The sequence below is a fragment of the Oncorhynchus mykiss genome, unplaced genomic scaffold (genome assembly GCF_013265735.2).
Source record: "Oncorhynchus mykiss isolate Arlee unplaced genomic scaffold, USDA_OmykA_1.1 un_scaffold_121, whole genome shotgun sequence".
Lineage (NCBI taxonomy): Eukaryota > Metazoa > Chordata > Actinopteri > Salmoniformes > Salmonidae > Oncorhynchus > Oncorhynchus mykiss.
In genome coordinates, this window is record NW_023493662.1 from 1,075,080 (window position 1) to 1,098,641 (window position 23,562).

A 23,562-nucleotide genomic window follows, 5' to 3' on the forward strand; every position below is an offset into this window, starting at 1 on the left:
AGGTGTCCCGCAAGGTTCTATTTTGGGACCAATGTAGTTCCTTTTGTATATCAACAACATTGGGGATCTGAAACAGCGGATGTTCATTTTTATACAGATGATACTGTTCTGTATTCAAGTGGTAGTAGGTTATCTTTATCTTTTGAAAATGCCCAAAGAGCATTTAACATCACACAACTGAATCTGAATGATTTGAAGCTGGTTCTGAATTTCAGATGCCAGGCATGTTACTAATCATGTCGTTGCTACAATGGCTGGACATACTATACAGCAAGTCAAAGTGTACAACTATTTGGGTGAGTGGGTTGATGACAAGCTGAGCTTCACTGTTCATGTGGAGAACTTGATCAGGAAGCTCAAGCTGAAAATAGTTTATTATTACCGACATCAGGCTTGTTTTTCTCTGGAGGCCAGGAAGGAGCTGGTATGATGTACATTACCAGCATGAGGCTTGTGTTTCTCTGGAGGCCAGGAAGGAGCTGGTATGATGTACATTACTGGCATCAGGCTTGTTTTTCTCTGGAGGCCAGGAAGGAGCTGGTATGATGTACATTACTGGCATCAGGCTTGTTTTTCTCTGGAGGCCAGGAAGGAGCTGGTATGATGTACATTACTGGCATCAGGCTTGTTTTTCTCTGGAGGCCAGGAAGGAGCTGGTATGATGTACATTACTGGCATCAGGCTTGTTTTTCTCTGGAGGCCAGGAAGGAGCTGGTACGAAGTTGTAATGCTCCGGGTGTCGTGGGTGTGGAGTCAGACGCAGGAGACAGAGAGCGCAAGGCTGTGCTCTTTTAATGCACCACAGGGTGCTCACAATAATAACGGCCCCAAACCGTAGACCGTTTTGTTTTATAATGGGTACATGTTCATCGGGGTTTGTACAGAGTTGGGTAAATCAGCTCTTTGCTCCCCCTTACATGGGTAATAATCTCCAAGCTGCTCTAAACGTTGATGTTTTGGTGTCTCTAGGTTCATCTCTAGACTGTTGAATGAGGCCTGTTACAACTTTCTTACAAAACCTTTAAGGGAGTTTGTGAAACCATTCAGTCGTGGATGTATGCAAAACATATTTATCACGTATTGCAGGTTACAGAAGCCTCCTGTTGTACTATGAATCCCCACTCAACCCTGTTAGATCTTGATGTGTTGGCTCTCTATGTATGTACATGTTACAGAAGACTCCTGTTGTACTATGAATCCCCACTCATCCCTGTTAGATCTTGATGTGTTGGTTCTCTATGTATGGACATGTTTATAATCCACATAGTGTGAATATTGTTTTCCATAAAGTTAATAACCCCCCCTAAACCGAAATATGAAATGACCTCTTCCCCTAATCCGAAATATGAAATTACCTCTTCCCCTAAACTGAAATATGAAATGACCTCTTCCCCTAAACTGAAATATGAAATTACCTCTTCCCCTAAACTGAAATATGAAATGACCTCTTCCCCTAAACTGAAATATGAAATTACCGCTTCCCCTAAACTGAAATATGAAATTACCTGAGAAACATTATTTAGATGGCTGTTTTATTGTTGTTGAAAGCTTGAAATGGACACAATGCCTAGGGACCTTGTTTCTAACACACACACACACACACACACACACACAGAGAGACACAGACACACACACACACATACACATACATACACACCCACACATATACACACACACACACACACACACACATTCCTGCTTCATAGATAGCAACCATAAGGGCAATAAAACTGAGGGGTGTGGGGCCATTCTCTTTCAAAAGTTCAAACACAGAACCCCCCCAGTTCAACCAGGTCCCTAGACATCAATCAGCATGACAACTTCAAAGGAATAGACACAATATAGATATAAAATAACACACCCTCTAACACGTGACCACAGGAACAGGACGTCCTGGACGGATGCCCATATTTGGACATGTACATGTCATCTGTACACAGGGTCATCAATCAAACGTTGAAAACAAACTAACTACTGAAGAAGTAAAAGGAATATACAGTGTTACCATCCATGGGTGACCTATACAGAGACCAGAGAGAAAGGGAAGAAAGAAAGAGAGAAGAAGGACGACTGGAAAATAACAAGTTGAAACATTATGAAAAGAGAAGAGGAAGTTGATAGAAGATCTGCAGGTGCTGATTGCTGATAAGATGAAAGAGACAATGGAGACAGATGATGTGGATGAAAGTAAATAGCTAAAAGAGGTCAGACAAGCCACGGAAAAGGTAAAGACAATACCAGAGGGAGATAGAAGAGTGTGAAAGGAGGACTAGAAACTGCACTGAGGAAGGCCCAGCTTTCACAGATCGAGAAAGGAAGTGGTGGTTTTACTCACAATATGATGGCTGCATTGTTTCTACAGGCTCACCACAACCACAGCCTGCAGGTCCCCCACAGTCACATCAGTCACACCTGTGAACCTGGTGGCTGCAGGGTATGTGCTTTTCACCACTGAGCATTATGGTGACCAACAGACATGGACAGGAAGAGGAGGTGGGCCCGCCATGGCCCTTCCTGACTGGAACAACACTCAACGCTGGACCTGTGGGCAGTTGGGGCATGTGAGTTCACAGTGTGGGGGAAATGAAAGAGGACCATTTATAATAGACACTGGATCTCACTGTTCCTGTTTTGGCAAATCAGGACAAGTTGTTTGGGCTTCTCTGAGCAAATCATCAGTAACAATAACAGGGACATCGGGACAGCCCAGGAATGTGTACTGGACAAAAACTTGTTTGATGAAACTCTGCTTGACTCTGACATGGTGCTGTTATATTCGGAGATATTCCAAATTCTTGTGATCGGTCCAAACCAAAAATAGATGTTCTGCTCCCTCCAGCCAGTGTCTCCACTCCTCCAGTGTCATCTTGACCACCAGGAGTTCTCGGTTGGTCGTAGTTTCTTTCTGCAGAGTTGAGACGATAGGACAGGAAGGCACAGGGATGGAGCTTTATGTCCTGGATGGATCGCTGCGACAGGATAGCCCCCACTCCAACGTCAGAAGCATCGACCTCGACCACAAACTGACGGGACGGGTCCGGATGGACGAGGTTGAGGGCTGTAGTGAATTGATGCTTCAGGTCCACAAAGGCTCTGTCAACCGCTGGGAACCATATGAACAGTAGATTGGGAGAGGTGAGTGCCAAGAGTGGGGCTGCCAGAGTGCTGTAGCCTCGAATGAAACACCGGTAGAAATGGGCAAACCCCATGAAATGTTGTAGCTGCACCCTGGACGTAGGTTGGGGCAAATCCACTACTGCTTTCATCTTTTCCGGGTCCATCTGGACATTTCCTTCAGCGATGACATATCCCAGAAAGGAGAGGGTAGAACGGTAGAACTCGCATTTCTCCGCTTTCACAAATAACTGGTTCTCCAGGAGGCGCTGAAGGACTTGTCGAACATGGAGGACGTGTTATTGGGCAGAACGGGGAAAAAAACAGGACATCGTCGAGGTAGACAAACACAAAATGATTTAACATGTCCCGGAGCACATCGTTTACCAGGGCTTGGGATATTCCACAGCTGCAAGAAAAGTTCTATATATTATTGAAACAATGTTGCGATTGTTTGTGAGAATGCCAACAGGTGTGGTTCCCTTGGGGGAGAGATTCTATTGGGGAAAGGTTCCTGTGGGGGTTGACATTGAAGCCAAGGGGAATAGGGTGTGTGTGTGTGTGCTCAAACACACATCCATGTGGGGGTCTGGGAGAGGAAGTGTGTCCATCTGATGAATGGGCATGTGCCTGAACAAAATGTTATACACTAGTTATAGTCTTCATTTGTAATGACCTGTCATTTTTGATTGGGAAAAAAGTTAAATAAAAATGAAAATGAAAATCATCAACATGTATTTTGTGTGTTCAGATGCCCCGTGTGGACAAAATCATGGAACCTGATGACAATCAGATTAAATTAACTACATTTTTCAGAGAGAAAACTTGCAAATCGGTCCAAGTCAACCAGAACACAGCAGGAGGGTTAAATATGTATAACAGAAATACTGCCCATCTCTGTCTCCACATTATCTTCTGTAACATGTTGAAGGGAAGTCCTGCTGTTGGAAGTGTACTCACCCTAAAGCCACTCTCCAATTAGGACCACATCCTAGTTAAGCAGTACACCTTGCTGCAGTCAGCTCGTTTGGTGAGGCACCATGCGGTTGGTGGGTCTCCAACCCAGCCACTACCTCATAGAGTATTCTACTACCAGGTTGGAGCGAAAATGAAAAAAATACTATTTCAAAATATAGATACAAGATACCGTAAAGATCAATGTCTCAAAATAAACAACACCTGCATTTTGTAACATATTTATGAAATGTAACATACTTCATTTTAAACAAAAATACACTTGCAAACATTTAGCCCAAAGAGCAACAAGATTCTCAGTAATGGTTAAAAACCCCTTTTTTCTTGCTACTTGACAGTGATTCTGTATGTTGTTATCTACCTTAGTTGAGCAAGTCACTCTGGAGAAGCTAAATGACTCAAATCTATATGTGAAAATGAACATACCAAATAAACTGCAAAGCACACTGGGTAGTATTATTGGTCTTGTTTTGGGGAGGAGCTCATTAGAAATAAAATTAGATTTGATTTGATTTGAATAGACGCTTTGTTTAGTGCATTCATATTAAGACAGCTAAGTGAGACAACAATATATTACAATTGTATCAAATACATTTTCCGTCAACAAAGTATTTATCAACATTTTTACATGTATATTTAGTTAATTTAGCAGACACTCTTATCAAACCAGACTTCTGATTCCAGTAAAGGGTTAAAGAGGGGCTACAAGACGTGAACTGCTGCAAAAAAATGGTCAAGAAAAAGATGTATTTTGAAAATAAAAAAATAAATAAATTGGAGTATTGTTCAGCCCAGTGTAATTCAAATAACAAAATACTGAGAAGTATTTAAAATACGTATTTCAAATACATGTAACATAAATAATAACTATCTCTGCCAACGACCCAACACTCTGTCACACTTCCTTATCAAAGAAACCACACCCCCTCTACATACAGAGAACACAGTCCAGGAGGAAGCCACTCCCCCTCTACATACAGAGAACACAGTCCAGGAGGAAGCCACTCCGCCTCTACATACAGAGAACACAGTCCAGTAGGAAGCCACTCCCCCTCTACATACAGAGAACCCAGTCCAGTAGGAAGCCACTCCCCCTCTACATACAGAGAACCCAGTCCAGTAGGAAGCCACTCCCCCTCTACATACAGAGAACACAGTCCAGTAGGAAGCCACTCCCCCTCTACATACAGAGAACACAGTCCAGGAGGAAGCCACTCCCCCTCTACATACAGAGAACACAGTCCAGGAGGAAGCCACTCCGCCTCTACATACAGAGAACACAGTCCAGTAGGAAGCCACTCCCCGTCTACATACAGAGAACACAGTCCAGTAGGAAGCCACTCCCCCTCTACATACAGAGAACCCAGTCCAGTAGGAAGCCACTCCCCCTCTACATACAGAGAACACAGTCCAGTAGGAAGCCACTCCCCCTCTACATACAGAGAACACAGTCCAGGAGGAAGCCACTCCGCCTCTACATACTGAGAACACAGTCCAGTAGGAAGCCACTCCCCCTCTACATACAGAGAACCCAGTCCAGTAGGAAGCCACTCCCCCTCTACATACAGAGAACCCAGTCCAGTAGGAAGCCACTCCCCCTCTACATACAGAGACCACAGTCCAGGAGGAAGCCACTCCGCCTCTACATACAGAGAACACAGTCCAGTAGGAAGCCACTCCCCCTCTACATACAGAGAACCCAGTCCAGTAGGAAGCCACTCCCCCTCTACATACAGGGAACAGAGTCCAGGAGGAAGCCACTCCCCCTCTACATACAGAGAACCCAGTCCAGTAAGAGGCCACTCCCCCTCTACATACAGAGAACCCAGTCCAATAGGAAGCCACTCCCCCTCTACATACAGAGAACCCAGTCCAGTAGGAAGCCACTCCCTGTCCTCTGGTGTAGAGTTCCATGAAACAGAAAGTAATCTTTCACACTGCCACTGCTTAACCTACGGGAGAGAGCACCAAAATGGCAGAGAATCAGGAACTGTTCTGTTGCTCCATCTGTCTGGATCTACTGAAGGATCCGGTGACTACTGCCTGTGGACACAGTTACTGTATGGGCTGTATTAAAGAAAGCTGGGATCAGGATGATCTGAAAGGTGTCTACAGCTGTCCACAGTGCAGACAGACCTTTATCCCAAGACCTGTTCTGAAGAGAAACATTGTGTTGGCTGAAGTGGTGGAGAAACTGAAGAAGACAGGACTCCAGGCTGCTCCCCCTCCTGCTCTGTGCTATGCTGGACCTGGAGATGTGGCGTGTGATTTCTGCACTGGGACCAGAAAGCAGAAAGCCCTCATGTCCTGTCTGGCATGTCTGGCCTCTTACTGTGAGACTCACCTCCAACCTCACTATGAATTTCCTGGTTTCAAGAAGCACAAGCTGGTCAAAGCCACCGCACAACTACAGGAGAAGATCTGCTCTCATCATGACAAACTGCTGGAGGTTTACTGTCGTACCGATCAGCAGTGTATCTGTCTGCTGTGTACAATGGATGAACATAAAGGCCATGATACAGTGTCAGCTGCAGAAGAGAGGACTGAGAAACAGGTAAGACCAGAACAACTTGTTGGTGACTGTCTGATAAACAAAGAATTAAAGATACAGTAGGAACTAAATCTGTTTGAATATGAGATCATTATATTATATACAATATTAAATGGATCCACAAATATGAACACAAACCTTGAGTATATTGAGTTTGTTACAAATGTATCACCATTTTCTAAAGTCAAACACTATTATCATTCTGAATGGCCTTTTATGAGTCCAAAGTTCAGTCTCAACCCCTTGATACATGTAGGCCTACCATAAAAACTATAATCATTCACATAGCAACATAATATAATATTGTAAAGGGACTTCCTCAGGATTGTTGACCTTCCTCTCTATGGGTCCTATGTCACATTACTATACTTTTGATCTACTGGACTAATAAAGCTTGATAGCTCATTGAAGAGTGATTCTCCACAGAGGCAGCTGGGGATGAGTCAGCAGAAGGTCCAGCAGAGATTCCAGGAGAGAGAGAAGGAGCTGAAGGAGCTCAAACAGGCTGTGGAGTCTTTCAAGGTGAGTATTGTTGACCAGAGGAGACACACCATTTCACTTCTCTCCTCCAGTCAGAGAGAGAGAGAGAGAGGGGCCCCTATCCAATCCCACTGACCCCACTGTTGGGAACAGGCTGTCTGGACCCCTTTCAGAGAATAGACTGGTTCATGTAACCAACTGGGCTGCCTCATCACATAACCATGAGTAACCATGACAACTCATGTCCCCTATACATTAACATGGAGCTGTCTCTCTCTCAATTCAATTCAAAGGTCTTTATTGGCATGGGAAACATATCTTTACTATGCCAAAGCAAGTGAAATAATAATGAACAGTAAACATTGAACAACATTTATTTTCAAAAGAATAGAGACATTTCAAATGTTATAATTCAAGTGCAAACAGAGTGAGTCGTGCCCCAGACTGAGTCCTGGAGGTGAAATGGAAATGAATGAGGGAGAGTTCAGTGAGGTAGAAGGTGTGGAGAAGAGTTCAGAACCAGAGACAAATTTGGTCATATGAGATTTGACTTCAGAAGAGTTCCAGGGTGTGTTGAGTGGTGGTGTCCAGTCCTCCCAGGTCGTTGTCATGGTGCAGGAGCAGATAGGGTCAAAGTAGTGGAATGGGGTAGTGGGTTTTTAATGAGTGTAGGGTTAGTTGGCATGGTGATGGAGCAGATAGGGTCAAAGTAGTGGAATGGGGTAGTGGGTTTTTAATGAGTGTAGGGTTAGTTGTCATGGTGATGGAGCAGATAGGGTCAACGTAGTGGAATGGGGTAGTGGGTTTTTAATGAGTGTAGGGTTAGTTGTCATGGTGATGGAGCAGATAGGGTCAACGTAGTGGAATGGGGTAGTGGGTTTTTAATGAGTGTAGGGTTAGTTGTCATGGTGATGGAGCAGATAGGGTCAACGTAGTGGAATGGGGTAGTGGGTTTTTAATGAGTGTAGGGTTAGTTGGCATGGTGATGGAGCAGATAGGGTCAACGTAGTGGAATGGGGTAGTGGGTTTTTAATGAGTGTAGGGTCAACGTAGTGGAATGGGGTAGTGGGTTTTTAATGAGTGTAGGGTTAGTTGGCATGGTGATGGAGCAGATAGGGTCAAAGTAGTGGAATGGGGTAGTGGGTTTTTAATGAGTGTAGGGTCAAAGTAGTGGAATGGGGTAGTGGGTTTTTAATGAGTGTAGGTTAGTTGTCATGGTGATGGAGCAGATAGGGTCAAAGTAGTGGAATGGGGTAGTAGTGGGTTTTTAATGAGTGTAGGGTTAGTTGTCATGGTGATGGAGCAGATAGGGTCAACGTAGTGGAATGGGGTAGTGGGTTTTTAATGAGTGTAGGTTAGTTGTCATGGTGATGGAGCAGATAGGGTCAACGTAGTGGAATGGGGTAGTGGGTTTTTAATGAGTGTAGGTTAGTTGTCATGGTGATGGAGCAGATAGGGTCAACGTAGTGGAATGGGGTAGTGGGTTTTTAATGAGTGTAGGGTTAGTTGGCATGGTGATGGAGCAGATAGGGTCAACGTAGTGGAATGGGGTAGTGGGTTTTTAATGAGTGTAGGTTAGTTGTCATGGTGATGGAGCAGATAGGGTCAACGTAGTGGAATGGGGTAGTGGGTTTTTAATGAGTGTAGGTTAGTTGTCATGGTGCAGGAGCAGATAGGGTCAAAGTAGTGGAATGGGGTAGTGGGTTTTTAATGAGTGTAGGGTCAAAGTAGTGGAATGGGGTAGTGGGTTTTTAATGAGTGTAGGGTTAGTTGTCATGGTGATGGAGCAGATAGGGTGAACGTAGTGGAATGGGGTAGTGGGTTTTTAATGAGTGTAGGGTTAGTTGTCATGGTGATGGAGCAGATAGGGTCAACGTAGTGGAATGGGGTAGTGGGTTTTTAATGAGTGTAGGTTAGTTGTCATGGTGATGGAGCAGATAGGGTCAACGTAGTGGAATGGGGTAGTGGGTTTTTAATGAGTGTAGGTTAGTTGTCATGGTGATGGAGCAGATAGGGTCAACGTAGTGGAATGGGGTAGTGGGTTTTTAATGAGTGTAGGTTAGTTGTCATGGTGATGGAGCAGATAGGGTCAACGTAGTGGAATGGGGTAGTGGGTTTTTAATGAGTGTAGGGTTAGTTGTCATGGTGATGGAGCAGATAGGGTCAACGTAGTGGAATGGGGTAGTGGGTTTTTAATGAGTGTAGGGTTAGTTGTCATGGTGCAGGAGCAGATAGGGTCAAAGTAGTGGAATGGGGTAGTGGGTTTTTAATGAGTGTAGGTTAGTTGTCATGGTGATGGAGCAGATAGGGTCAACGTAGTGGAATGGGGTAGTGGGTTTTTAATGAGTGTAGGGTTAGTTGTCATGGTGATGGAGCAGATAGGGTGAACGTAGTGGAATGGGGTAGTGGGTTTTTAATGAGTGTAGGTTAGTTGTCATGGTGCAGGAGCAGATAGGGTGAACGTAGTGGAATGGGGTAGTGGGTTTTTAATGAGTGTAGGTTAGTTGTCATGGTGCAGGAGCAGATAGGGTCAACGTAGTGGAATGGGGTAGTGGGTTTTTAATGAGTGTAGGTTAGTTGTCATGGTGCAGGAGCAGATAGGGTGAACGTAGTGGAATGGGGTAGTGGGTTTTTAATGAGTGTAGGTTAGTTGTCATGGTGCAGGAGCAGATAGGGTCAACGTAGTGGAATGGGGTAGTGGGTTTTTAATGAGTGTAGGTTAGTTGTCATGGTGCAGGAGCAGATAGGGTCAACGTAGTGGAATGGGGTAGTGGGTTTTTAATGAGTGTAGGTTAGTTGTCATGGTGATGGAGCAGATAGGGTCAACGTAGTGGAATGGGGTAGTGGGTTTTTAATGAGTGTAGGGTTAGTTGGAAGGGTGTTACTTAGTATTATCATCATTATATTATTATTAGTATGCGCTGAATACAACAGGTGTTTTTACAGTGAAATATCAAGACTTGCAAGTAATTAAAGAGCAGCAGTAACAATAGTGAGACTAAAATCAGACTATATACAGGTGGGAACCGGTACAGAGTCAATGCACGGGGTCATAGGTTAGTTGAGGTAATATCAAGAATTGCATGTGTTGTGATATTGTTATAAGGATGTTGAAGAGAGGGAAAGATTGAAGTGTCATTGGGGTTGGACGGGGTTGGGGGAGTTTGGAAGGAATTTGGGGGATGGGGGAGGGTCTATTAGAAGTTAGTAGAGGTCTTTTTTATTTTCTCAGAAGTACTGAGTTAGGTAGGAGGATTTAGAGTGGTGTAAACCGTGATTGAACACACTCCAGAACAGTAGGTGGCGCCATGCACCTTTAACGTTGGTTTGAGGACCTCCATTATATCATAGAAGAAGAAGTTGGTCTGGGAGGGTTTTGTTGTTCCTGAGGAGGGCTACTATTCTTTTCTCTTTTGGTTTTCAAGTATTTTCAGAATGTATTAAAGCCAAAGCTAAAGCTTCCCTAAACAATTCAATATATCAGTCAATATATTTTCTCTGTGATTTATTTTCTCTCCGTCAACCGTTCCATCGCATCTTAACCGTCTTACCGGGCGGGCACTAGGACCCGGGGGAGGCTGCTGCTGCAGAGGCTGCTGCACCGCTCGTGACTGTCAGTCCTCCTTGTAGCTCATTGGTTAAGCTGTGGCTCGAGACTGTTAACAGTTAACGGACAGGAAACGGCTCTGACAGGACACATTCATGTCGAGGCAGTGATGTGAATGTGTGGTAAGTTAGAATAGAGAGAGAGAGTTTTCACTACTATAGACTTTGGTCATAATCAAAGCTTTGTTAACCAATAGGTTTTTATGTGAGGCTGCCTGTAAGTTACAGTGTAACAGACGTTAGTAACGGTAACGGTGTCTTTTAAATTCGACATAAGTTATGTGGCGATGATATCTAGTTAACGTTGTATTTAATGTAGTGTAATGACCTGACTAGATCATAAAGGAACAATTGTCCAGACAGAGGATTGAGTTACGAATTGATGGTTTATTAGCAACTTTACACAGGCTACTGTTTGGCCTTAGCTCACGCCAAATAAATGAAAGATACCCCACAAGCCAATCGGGACCTTCTCTTGTGAAGCCCAGACGTAAGAGAGAGAACAAAGGCTGAACCTTAACTTCCAATGCCCCGCCCCCTCCACGCCACTCCGCCAACCACCAGGATGCCCGGCATCAGAACATCCCAGGCATTCCTGTGATTGGCAGATAGCAGGTTGATTGGCATGTCGGACCCCGCGAACACTGGGAACTGGTAAGTACAACACAACCACCTACTAGCCGAACACATAACACACAGCTGTCTGTGCGGGTCGCTACAGTAGTTTTACTATCTGTGCCAGGCTATAAATCACACAGATAATATCTAGTTAACGTTGTATTTAATGTAGTTTTACTATCTGTGCCAGGCTATAAATGACACAGATAATATCTAGTTAACGTTGTATTTAATGTAGTTTTACTATCTGTGCCAGGCTATAAATGACACAGATAATATCTAGTTAACGTTGTATTTAATGTAGTTTTACTATCTGTGCCAGGCTATAAATGACACAGATAATATCTAGTTAACGTTGTATTTAATGTAGTTTTACTATCTGTGCCAGGCTATAAATGACACAGATAATATCTAGTTAACGTTGTATTTAATGTAGTTTTACTATCTGTGCCAGGCTATAAATGACACAGATAATATCTTGTTAATGTTGTATTTAATTGATCACAATAAGTGATATTGCAAAATTTGGAAAAAATCTTAGTTTATCTTTGTCAAACATGAGATGACACAAACACACAGAGACAGTGTTGTGGCAAAGCTACCAGGAAACTATCAATCATGGGAACATTGCTCAGGTTTGAACATCTGACCATGCTGGTGATATTGCAGAGAGAAGGGAGTATCTGAGGAGAATTGTTGTGGTCACATCAATGTTAGGAAGACAGGGACTCTCTTTCCGTGCCAATGATGAATCTAGTGAAAGCACAAATAGAGGGAACTCTCAATAGTAAAACTAAAATAAAACTCAAACAACTTCCTAGATACATCATGCTGAACCGAGTTTACCAAGAACTACGGTATTGATGTCAAAACAGAAGACATGTTGGTGGACAGAAACTTTATTGCCCGGAAAAGAGAGACTGGACGTCCTCCCAAAGATATGCTTGTTGTGGATGACTTCCTGAATGATGATATGATATATATATCTATGATATACCAAGAGGTGTTCTGTACTTGTCTGTCCAGGAGGGAGTAGAGTAGAGCAGGACCAAGAGGTGTTCTGTACCTGTCTGTCCAGGAGGGAGGAGAGTAGAGCAGGACCAAGAGGTGTTCTGTACCTGTCTGTCCAGGAGGGAGGAGAGTAGAGCAGGACCAAGATGTGTTCTGTACCTGTCTGTTCAGGAGGGAGGAGAGTAGAGCAGGACCAAGAGGTGTTCTGTACCTGTCTGTCCAGGAGGGAGGAGAGTAGAGCAGGACCAAGAGGTGTTCTGTACCTGTCTGTCCAGGAGGGAGGACAAGGCCTGGTGGACCTGGAGAGCAGGGTGGCTGAGGTGTAGATAGACTACTGAACCTACTGTCTCACTCTCTCTCTCTCTCTCTCTCTGTCTCTCTCTCTGTCTCTTTCTCTCTCTCTCTCTTTCTCTGTCTCTCTCTCTCTCTCTCCAGCGCTCTGCACAGTCAGCAGTGGAGGACAGTGATCAGATCTTTACTGAGCTGATCCGCTCCATTGAGAGAAGGAGCTCTGAGGTGAAGGAGCTGATCAGAGCCCAAGAGAAGGCTCAAGTGAGTCAAGCTGAAGGACTCCTGGAGCAACTGAAGCAGGAGATAGCTGAGCTGAGGAAGAGAAGCACTGAGCTGGAGCAGCTCTCACACACAGAGGATCACATCCATTTCCTCCAGGTAACTAAACTGTCTTGTTACATGTGATGTGAAATTAACTTCATGTGAAACTATTCATCTCAATCATTATGTTGTCCTGTCTCTCTCTCTTTCCCTGTCTGTCCCTCTTTCCCTCTCTGTGTCGGTCTCTCCCTCTCTCTGTCTGTCCGTCCCTCTCCCTGTCCGTCCCTCTTCCTCTCTCCCTGTCCGTCCCTCTCCCTCTCTCTCTGTCGTCCCTCTCTCTCTGTCCATCCCTGTCGCTCCCTCTCTCTCTCTGTCTGTCCGTTCCTCTCTCTCTGTCCGTCCCTCTCTCTCTGTCCACCCCTCTCTCTCTCTGTCCACCCCTCTCTCTCTCTGTCCACCCCTCTCTCTCTCGGTCCGTCCCTCTCTCTCTCTGTCCGTCCCTTTCTCTCTCTGTCCGTCCCTCTCTCTCTCTCTCTCCACCCCTCTCTCTCTGTCTGACCCTCTCTCTCTCTGTCCGTCCCTCTCTCTCTCTGTCCGTCCCTCTCTCTCTCTGTCCACAACTCTCTCTCTCTGTCCGTCCCTTTCTCTCTCTGTCTCTGTCTCTCTCTCTGTCCACCTCTCTCTCTCTCTGTCCACCTCTCTCTCTCTCTGTCCACCCCTCTCTCTCTCTGTCCACCCCTCTCTCTCTCTGTCCGTCCCTCTCTCTCTCTCTGTCGTCCGTCTCTCTCTCTCTCTGCCGTCCCTCTCTCTCTCTCTCTGCCGTCCCTCTCTCTCTCTCTGTCGTCCCTCTCTCTCTGTCACCCCTCTCTCTCTCTGTCCGTCCCTCTCTCTCTCTCTGTCCGTCCCTCTCTCTCTCTCTGTCCTTCCCTCTCTCTCTCTCTCTCTGTCCTTCCCTCTCTCTCTCTCTCTCTGTCCGTCCCTCTCTGTCCGTCCTTCCCTCTCTCTCTCTCTGTCCGTCCTTCCCTCTCTCTGTTGTCCCTCTCTCTCTCTCTCTCTCTCTGTCTGTCCGTCTCTCTCTCTCTGTCCGCCCCTCTCTCTCTCTCTCTCTGTCCGTCCCCCTCTCTCTCTCTCTCTCTCTGTCCGTCCCTCTCTCTCTCTCTCTCTCTCTCTCTGTCGTCCCTCTCTCTCTCTGTCCGTCCCTCTCTCGCTCTGTCCGTCCCTCTCTCTCTCTGTCCGACCCTCTCTCTCTGTCTGACCCTCTCTCTCTCTGTCTGACCCTCTCTCTCTCTGTCTGACCCTCTCTCTCTCTGTCTGACCCTCTCTCTCTCTGTCTGACCCTCTCTCTCTCTGTCTGACCCTCTCTCAAGCTGCTTTATTGGCATGAAAAACATTGTGTCAATATTGCCAAAGCAACAATGTATACAATATACATTGTAACAAAATTATAAATGATAGCAAATAATAATATAAAATGGTAGTAAATAATAATACAAAATTAAATACAAAAATAATAACAATAAAATGGTAACAGTCTACAGTAAACATTAATAATTATAGTAATAACAATAATAGTAATAATAAGTAAGTTACTGTTTACTATGCAGATGTTATTATTCAGTGTCCCTCAGGCTATGGCAGGAAAATACATATTTGGCTGCAAGAGGAGCCATTGCTCCTTCGCCCATGAGTATTCTTAGTTTTTCCTCTGGGTTCAATTTGTAAAAATTTGGAATATATGTAGTCATTTCTGTGAATAATGAGTCTCTTTGTGAGGAATATTTATCACAGTAAAGGAGAAAGTGCATCTCTGTCTCTACCTCCCCTGTCATGCAGTGACCACATACACGCTCCTCTTTGGGTAGCCATGTCTTTTTATGTCTGCCGGTTTCTATTGCCAATCGGTGGTCACTCAGCCTGTACTTGGTAAGGATCTGTCTCTGCTTCGTATCTCTGACAGAGTAGAGATAATCAGCCAATTCATATTCTCTGTTTAGGGTCAGATAGCAATTTAGTCGGCTTTGGGATTTTGTTTCGTTTTTCCAGTATTGTAAATATGATTCCTTTGATTGGTTCATGATTTTGTTTATTGGAATTCTTTCTTTTGAAGCAGTGCTGGTGTCAGCTTGGTTGGTGAGGTCCAACACCATCTGACTGAGAGGGCTCGTTTCTGGGCTCAGCTCTTGGTCTTGAAGTGCTTTAAATTGCAGACTCGAATTTGGACTTGAATTTAGATGTAGCCAAAATTTTAATGATATTTTCTGTATTTTCATTATTACTGGAAAACGGCCCAATTCTGCCCTACATGCATTAGTTGGTGTATTTCTCTGGACTTGTAGAATTTTCCGACAGAATTCTGCATGTAGGGCTTCAATTGGATGTTTGTCCCACATTTTAAAATCCAGTTTATTGAGTGGCCCCCAAACCTCACTTCCGTAAAGTGCTATTGGTAGGATTACACTGTCAAATATTTTAGTCCAAATTCTAATTGGGATGTTGATTTTGAATAATTTCATTTTTATTGCATACATTGCTCTGCGGGCTTTTTCTTTGAGTGCATTCACTGCCATATTAAGGTTTCCCGATGCAGATATGGTCAGACCAAGGTAGGTGTAATTTTTTGTGTGTTCAATTAAGGTGTTGTTCAGGGTGAATTTACATTTGTATTTCTGACATCTGGGTTTTTTTTGGAAAATCATGATTTTAGTTTTTTGGAAATTTACTGCCAGGGCCCAATTATGGCAATATTGCTCCAGAATATTAATGTTTTGTTGAAGACCTTCTTTGGTTGGTGATAGAAGTACCAAGTCATCAGCATATAGCAGGTATTTAACCTCTGTGTCAAATAGTGTGAGTCCTGGGGCTGGAGATTGGTCCAACATGTCTGCTAATTCATTGATATAAATGTTGAAAAGATTTGGACTCAAATTGCAGCCTTGTCTCACACCTCGACATTGTGAAAAAAATTCTGTTCTTTGGTTTTTGATTTTTATTGCACACTTGTTTTCTGTGTACATACATTTTATTAAGTCATACACCTTACCACCAAGCCCACTTTGTAGAATTTTGTAGAATAGCCCTTCGTGCCAAATCGAATCAAATGCTTTTTTAAAGTCAATAAAGCAAGCAAAGATTTTGCCCTCTTTTTTTTGGTGGACGTGTTTATTAATTAGTGTGTGTAAGGTGTATATATGGTCAGTAGTGCGATGGTTAGGGAGAAAGCCAATTTGACATTTACTTATTACATTTTTTTCTTGAAGAAAGTTTTGAATTCTTGAATTCAAAATGCTACAGAAAATCTTTCCCAAGTTACTGTTGACGCAAATTCCCCTGTAATTATTGGGGTCTGATTTGTCTCCACTTTTGTGGATAGGGGAGATGAGCCCCTGGTTCCAGACATCAGGGAAGCAGCCAGAAGTTAAAACCATGTTGAACAATTTAAGCACAGAATTTTGCAACTCAGGTGTGCTGTTTTTCAGCATTTCATTTCTGATGTTGTCTACACCACAAGCCTTTTTTGATTTAATAGATTTTAGCTTTTCATTTAGTTCTTGTTGGGTTATTGGGTAATCTAATGGATTTTGGTTGTTTTTAATGACTGATTCAAGGATGTTCAATTTTTCTTTAATTTCTAATTGGTTCTGTTGTAAGTCTTTTTGTGGGATGTTTTTGTATAGATTATCAAAGTAAGTTTTCCAAATTCCTACATCTTGTATGGCTAATTCTTGTGGCTTTGATGTGCTTAAATTGTTCCACATGTCCCAGAACTGATTTTGGTCAATTGCGTTTTCAATTTCATCAAGTGTCTTGTTGGTATAATTCAATTTCTTGCATTTCAGTGTTTGTTTATACTGTTTCAGAGTTTCAAAGTATTCATATCGTAGCTCTGGGTTGTTTTGCTGCTTACGTTTTTTGTTTGACATTTGTCTTAGGTGTTTTCTAATTGTTTTACATTCATTATCAAACCATTTGTCAGAAACATTTTGATTTTTGCTTCTGATGTTGCATTGCTTTGGTTTTCTCAAATTTGCTTTCGATGCTGCTTTTTGGAATATGCAGTTGATGTTTTGGGTAGCTGAATTGACACCATCTTTATTGTTTTGGTACTGTGAGTTATTGAAAAACTGTATAGAGTTCATCATTTCATTTGAGTTCAATGTTTCAATGAATGCCTCTGCACTGTTTGGAGCCCATCTGAACGATTGGTTTATGTTGTAAAGTTTATTGGGCTGTTTTTTTGAATGAATATTGCCGGTTAATTTCTTCAGAAACACGTTGATCTGACTGTGATCTGACAATGGTGTCTGTGGTCTGACAGTGAATGCACTAATGGAGGAGGGGTCAATGTCAGTGATGGCATAATCGACTACACTTGTCCCAAGAGCTGAGCAGTAAGTAAACTGACCTAAAGAGTCCCCTCTGATTCTACCATTAAGCATGTACAGGCCTAAGGCTCGACAGAGATGTACTAACTCTTTTCCATTTTTGTTCAGTATTTGGTCAGGACTGTTTCTATTATTTATAATAGGGCTACTGTACAAGGAGGGGTGTCCAAATATGTGGTGGTTACCTCCCGCATCAGTGTAGTCAGGCTCAGAACCTGTTCTTGCATTGAAATCTCAACAAAGAAGCACTTTACCCTGCGCCTGAAATGTAATGATTTCTGTCTGGAGATTGTCAAAAAACTGATCATCATAATATGATGAATCTGAAGGAGGAGCATAAGCTGCACATATGTATACATCATTGTCACAATAGATTGTACCTTTGTTAAGTTTTAGCCAAATGTGAGTGGTACCTTTTTTCATTTCATTCAGTGCTAAGTCCTGCTTATGCCAAATGATGATTCCACCTGAATCTCGGCCCCGTTTAACATTTTTATGTTTGATTGATGGTAGTAAACTTTCTCTATAGCCTGAGGGACACTGAGTATCTATGTCTCCACGACACCATGTTTCCAGTAGGATTATGATGTCCTGTCCCTTGATGTTTTTAATCAACTCTGGATTTGTTGTTTTATAACCAAAATGTGAAGAGTATAGGCCCTGGATATTTCAAGAGCTAATAGTTAATGATCTCATTTATAATAAGTGATATTCACTGGTTTGAGTAAAGTACATCGAAAAGAACAAAAAAAATAAAATACTATATATATATATATATATATATATATATATATATATATATATATATATATACATACACACATACACACACACACACATATATATATATATATATATACATATATATATATACATATATACATATATATACATACACATATATACACATGTATATTGTATGTATACACATATATACACATATACATATACACACATACATACATACATACATACATACATACACACACACACACATACACACAATATACATACACATACATACATGCACATACACATATACACACATACATACATACATACACACACACGCGCACACACACACACATACCATTACATATAGTAATTATTATAATACCGGTGTCAATACATTTAGGAATATTTGTAAACAAATTAATAAGAATGGAATAGGATTGCATTGCACTTATTTTATGTGCAATCTGCAACCCTGTGTGTTTGTGTGTGTGTGTGTGTGCGTGTGCGTGCCCGTGTGTGAATTAAAGGGACTATCTAGCTCAGTAGTCTGCATATTAGTTGCAGTAGTTGGCGCACCTCTCCTATCTCTGATTGTTCTAGGGGTCTTCTGCCAGAGGTTACCTCAGCATATGTAGGCTGACGATCTGACTGATACATGGTGTGGACTGCATCATGTGGTCTACTTCCCTGAAGGGCAGTGTTCTGACCGACCCTGGAGTAGTGGTCAGAGCTGTGTTGTGATGGGCTGGGTCTAGTAGAGCTGTGTTGTGATGGGACAGGTCTAGTAGAGCTGTGTTGTGATGGGCCGGGTCTAGTAGAGCTGTGTTGTGATGGGCCGGGTCTAGTAGAGCTGTGTTGTGATGGGCCGGGTCTAGTAGAGCTTTGTTGTGATGGGCCAGGTCTAGTAGAGCTGTGTTGTGATGGGCCAGGTCTAGTAGAGCTGTGTTGGGATGGGCTAGGTCTAGTAGAGCTGTGTTGTGATGGGCCGGGTCTAGTAGAGCTGTGTTGTGATGGGCCAGGTCTAGTAGAGCTGTGCTGTTTTGGGCCTGGTCTAGTAGAGCTGTGCTGTAATAAGCCATGTCTGGCTCTTTTCTCCTCGGGATGATGGAGGTACTGTTGTTTCAGAAGGTGGGGCGGGGGACCTTTGTTGCTGGGGTGATGGGTGTGTGGGTCCCTGCCAAGTGTTGCATCTTTTAGGTCCTTGGCAAAGGTTCTGATACTGTCCTGATCAAGATGTATATTATCATATAAGTGTTGACATGTCAGAGTGGGGTGGTGAGCCGTTCTGACGTTGAGCAGTGAGGCACAGTCCACAGTGATCTGTTGATTTATTTTGTCGATCAACTTTCCTGGGAAGTCTTTTCTTGGTAGGAGGGTGGACACAACTATATTGGTTGTTGGGAACATAGCCTGTGCCCGTTCTGCCACTCTTCTCACTGCCCCAGATACATTTTCACCTTTGGCATGAAGGTCGTTTGTGCCAGTGTGGATGATGATGTTGTCAGGGGTGTCAATCCTGGTCTGACTGAGTAGCTGCATTGCACTCTCAGTTGTAGGACACCAGAACTTATACACCTGGTGTCTAGGGAATAATCTTTCCTGGACTAAGAACTTCCCATTTGAATCAATTAGGATTGCAGTTGTGGGTGATTGTCTGGGTGGAGCAGACTGGGAGGCTGGTATTCTGACCTGGGCTGGAGCAGACTGGGAGGCTGGTAGGTTGACCTGGGCTGGAGCAGACTGAGAGGCTGGTAGGTTGACCTGGGCTGGAGCAGACTGGTAGGCTGGTGCAGTGTCATCCGGCTGTGTAGTGGAGGCCATGCTGGTCTCAGGTTCTGCTTGTGTTGTACCAAGCTGGCGGACATGTTCTCTAGATGCAGAGGACACAATGACTCTCTGCCGGTTGAGGGTGTCAATGTACCTCTCTTTTTGTTCGAGCTCCTTTCTTGTTGTGCTCAGATGGTCTCTGAGGTCATCATTTGTCTGACTCAGCTTGTCCATTCTGCTTTCTAATTTAGCTATAGATGCTCTGCTCTCCTCCCTGAACTGTTTCATCTCTTCTTTGAGTTTCTGGACAGTGTCCTCCTCTTGAAGCTTGTTCTCTCTGAGTTCTATGACCTCTGCTTCGACTAGAGAGAGGGTGTTGTGGAAACGTTGCATAGCAGGTGTTCTTATTGAAATTGTCATGTCCTTGACTCTGTCTGCTGCAGGTGAGGTAGGTAAAGGGACGTTGAGGGCTTCCTGCTGGGTCACAGAGACCATTGGGGTCTGCTTTTCTCCATCTCCCTCCTTGACTTTTTCCTCATTTTCTGAGATGATGTCAGCGTCTTCTTTTAGGGTAGCAAACCTATTCTCAAAAGCCTGGAGGCTTGAATCATTGCCTTGTATCAATACAGTTCCATTATTATATAAGTTTACTGTTTGATATGTGTTGCTCTGGTCAGCTTCTTCAAAAATGCTGATCTGACATCCTTGGCTGATGCCCCTCTTTTTTAAGAAAGGGAAATGGTTGCAAATAACCTTTTTCCATATGTTCCCTCGATTGGTATTAAAAATTAAATTTGCTCTTGTTTTGTAACTGGTAAGATCTGCAAACAGGCATTCATGGTTCTGTCCCATCAACAAACCTTTGAAACTTTTCTTAGCTTTCTCTGTTTGGATGTCTGGTGGGTAAACAATTTCCATAGCAACGCTGGTGATGTTGGCTACAATGTTGCAATAGAAGTGCTGTTTCTTGTATAATGCTCTCTTGTTTCTTCAGAGGACTGTTTCACTTTGTTGTCCTGTTTTCTTTTCCTTTTTCTTCTGTCCTTATTTTGTCCTTATTTTGTCTTCCTTTCTTCTGTTAACTAGATATTTTGTTGTTATTCTTTGTAAGCTAGCTAGCTTCTTCCAGGAGAGTCCCTAGCAACTGCTTAGCAACATGTAAACAATTCAGCTAGCAATTCAGCTAGCTAAGATAACTGTATAATTTTTATGAAAAATAGTTACTTTTTCAAAATCCTGTCTTTTTGGTTTGTTGCTTGTATTGTCTTCTATTGAGTCTTGCAGTTTTCTTTTGATTTTTTTTCGATGTACTTCACTCTAAAAAACCATTTAAATCTCAATATATACAGGAGCTCATTTTTCAGTAGCTGCTCAATTTGGAACTCCGGAACTTTTCCTGTCTCTCTCTCTCTCCAGAGTTATCAGTCTCTCTCTCTCTCCAGAGTTATCAGTCTCTCTCTCTCTCTCTCTCTCCAGAGTTATCAGTCTCTCTCCAGTATCAGTGTATCTTCAGACTTACCCAGCATCGTTGTCCGTCCTCTTCAGTACTTTGGAGATGTGAGTAAGACTGTGTCTGAACTGAGAGAGAAACTAGAAGACTTCCTTAAAGGAGAATGGACCAAGATCTCCACTACAGGTGTGTTGAAAACAATAAGAACATCAACTTTAGACCATTGATAGTTCCCTACTAGTCATATACATGTGGAATATGGTCTGATGATAACATTCCCTCTCTCTGTCAATGTGTTTGTGTGTCTGTAGTGAATATAGTGGATGTTGTACTGCCTCCAGAGCCCAAGACCAGAGAACAGTTGTTACAATGTGAGTCTCTTTATTGTGAAGTAACTAACAGTCTCTTTTTACTGACACTCCTAACAATCCCTCTAGAAATATATAGCAATAGTAGATCTAATCAAAGACTGGGTATCTATCTGACTCCTCATATTTCTCTGATTTGATCTCTGCTGTGCTCTAATCAAAGACAGGGTAGATACAGTATCTGACTTAACTTATTGTTCTGACTCCCCTCATTGGTCTCTGCTCTTCTCCCAGATTCCTGTCAGCTCACACTGGACCCAAACACAGCAAACTCACTCCTCTCTCTGTCTGAAGGGAACAGAAAGGTGACCTATACAGGCCAGGACAAACCATATCCTGACCATCCAGACAGATTCACCAACCAGTACCAGGTTCTGTGTAGAGAGGGTCTGTCTGGGCGCTGTTACTGGGAGACGGAGTGGACTGGTGATGTTTATACAGCAGTCTCATATAAAGACATCAGCAGAACAGGGACATATAGTGTATTTGGACACAATAACAAGTCCTGGAGTTTACATTACTATAGTGGTGGTTATTGTTTCAGACACAATAATGTTGTGACTAAAGTATCAGGCCCTCAGTCCTCCAGAGTAGGAGTGTACCTGGATCACAAGGCAGGTACTCTGTCCTTCTACAGTGTCTCTGACACAATGACCCTCCTCCACAGAGTCCAGACCACATTCACTCAGCCCCTCTATCCTGGGTTTTATCTCGATGATTATTATGGTACTGCTGAGCTGGTTAAACTGTAGTAGGGTCCACATAGATACTAGTCATGCTGGTGTAGTCTATAGCTGAGCTGGTTAAACTGTAGTAGGGTCCACATAGATACTAGTCATGTTGGTGAAGTCTATAGCTGAGCTGGTTAAACTGTAGTAGGGTCCACATAGATACTAGTCATGCTGGTGTAGTCTATAGCTGAGCTGGTTAAACTGTAAACTGATTTGTTATTAATTAAAATTCAATACAATGTTTTAATCTTGTACATTTCCATGAATCATGATGTCTGGTGTTGATGTATTTTGGTTGTCATTCAGAACCATTGATATGTTTTCTCAGTTGGTTCTCTGTCTCTATGTAATTCTCCTCAGTATCATTGATCAGCTTGTTGGCTCGTTCCTAATTGATGTGTTCTCTGTCACCTGGAGCTGCATGGAAAATGGTCCAGGAACTAAAGGACAATTCAGGACTAGTCAGCCCACTACAAGCTGGTATCACTTACTTTCTACTAAACTATATGGTCTGGTTTCCCAGACACAGATTAATCCTAGTAATGGACTAAACAGTATGTTCAATGTAGATGTCCAGGAAACCGGCCCTAAATGTGTCATCTTTCATCCTCGCTCAGTCCAGCAACATTAAACCTGTCCAGCAGGTGGTGCTGTTGACCAAACAATAAAACCAGCAGATATCTTGACTTGCCACTCAGTATATCAGTAATGTTCAGAATAGTACTTTAATATCATTGGAGATTGATGGTCGTTTTAATCCACTATCCAGAGTCAGGAACAGATGAAGTTAGGTCTGCTACTGTTCAGTGATTAAATATGATTTATGGTGATGGGAAATAATAAAAAACACTCAACTTCATCTAGTAATAGTTTTCCTTTGTTATTTATTCCAAGGTGTGTCTTTAACTTGTAAATGTATTGTGTGGAGGTGAGCTAGTGGTGTGGCTGATAGAATAGAATGAAAAGGGAGGAGGGGAGGAAGAGGGGAGGAGTGAAGGGCTGTTCAAGAAACCAGATGAGGAAGAGGAAGATGTTCAGGGGAATTACTGTCTCTGTTCCAAATGGTTCCCTATTCCCTACGTAGTGCACTACGGTGCTTCTGACCAGGTCTAAAGTAGTGTTCTACGTAGGGAATAGGGTGTAGATTTATTACAATATCATGCTTTAGTGTTTGGCACAACAATATATTAGATCTCCACCCCCCCACTTCCTGTCTGTCATC

General features: G+C 43.0%; 2 protein-coding genes across 2 annotated transcripts in view; one reads left to right on the top strand and one right to left on the bottom strand.

Moving 5' to 3' along the window:
* The window catches only part of LOC110515486 (E3 ubiquitin/ISG15 ligase TRIM25-like), a 174,395-nt gene that overhangs the window by 82,939 nt on the left and 67,894 nt on the right, over positions 1 to 23,562 (bottom strand). The gene's annotated exons all lie outside the window — the stretch shown is intronic.
* On the top strand, positions 6,010 to 22,465 carry LOC118947088 (tripartite motif-containing protein 16-like). The gene is made up of 6 exons (XM_036972216.1): positions 6,010 to 6,643; positions 7,067 to 7,162; positions 12,791 to 13,024; positions 21,268 to 21,427; positions 21,553 to 21,612; positions 21,844 to 22,465. The coding sequence occupies exons 1-6, from the start codon at positions 6,062 to 6,064 to the stop codon at positions 22,359 to 22,361; spliced, it is 1,650 nt and encodes a 549-aa protein (XP_036828111.1). The 5' UTR covers positions 6,010 to 6,061; the 3' UTR covers positions 22,362 to 22,465.

What these genes read in the sequence shown, in the direction of transcription:
- LOC118947088 (XM_036972216.1), top strand. Translation starts at nt 6,062, where the DNA reads ATGGCAGAGAATCAGGAACTGTTCTGTTGCTCCATCTGTCTGGATCTA. An exon ending in ATCACATCCATTTCCTCCAG is followed by an intron (nt 13,025 to 21,267) that starts GTAACTAAACTG and finishes CTCTCTCTCCAG; the next exon opens with AGTTATCAGTCTCTCTCCAG. An exon ending in GACCAAGATCTCCACTACAG is followed by an intron (nt 21,428 to 21,552) that starts GTGTGTTGAAAA and finishes GTGTGTCTGTAG; the next exon opens with TGAATATAGTGGATGTTGTA.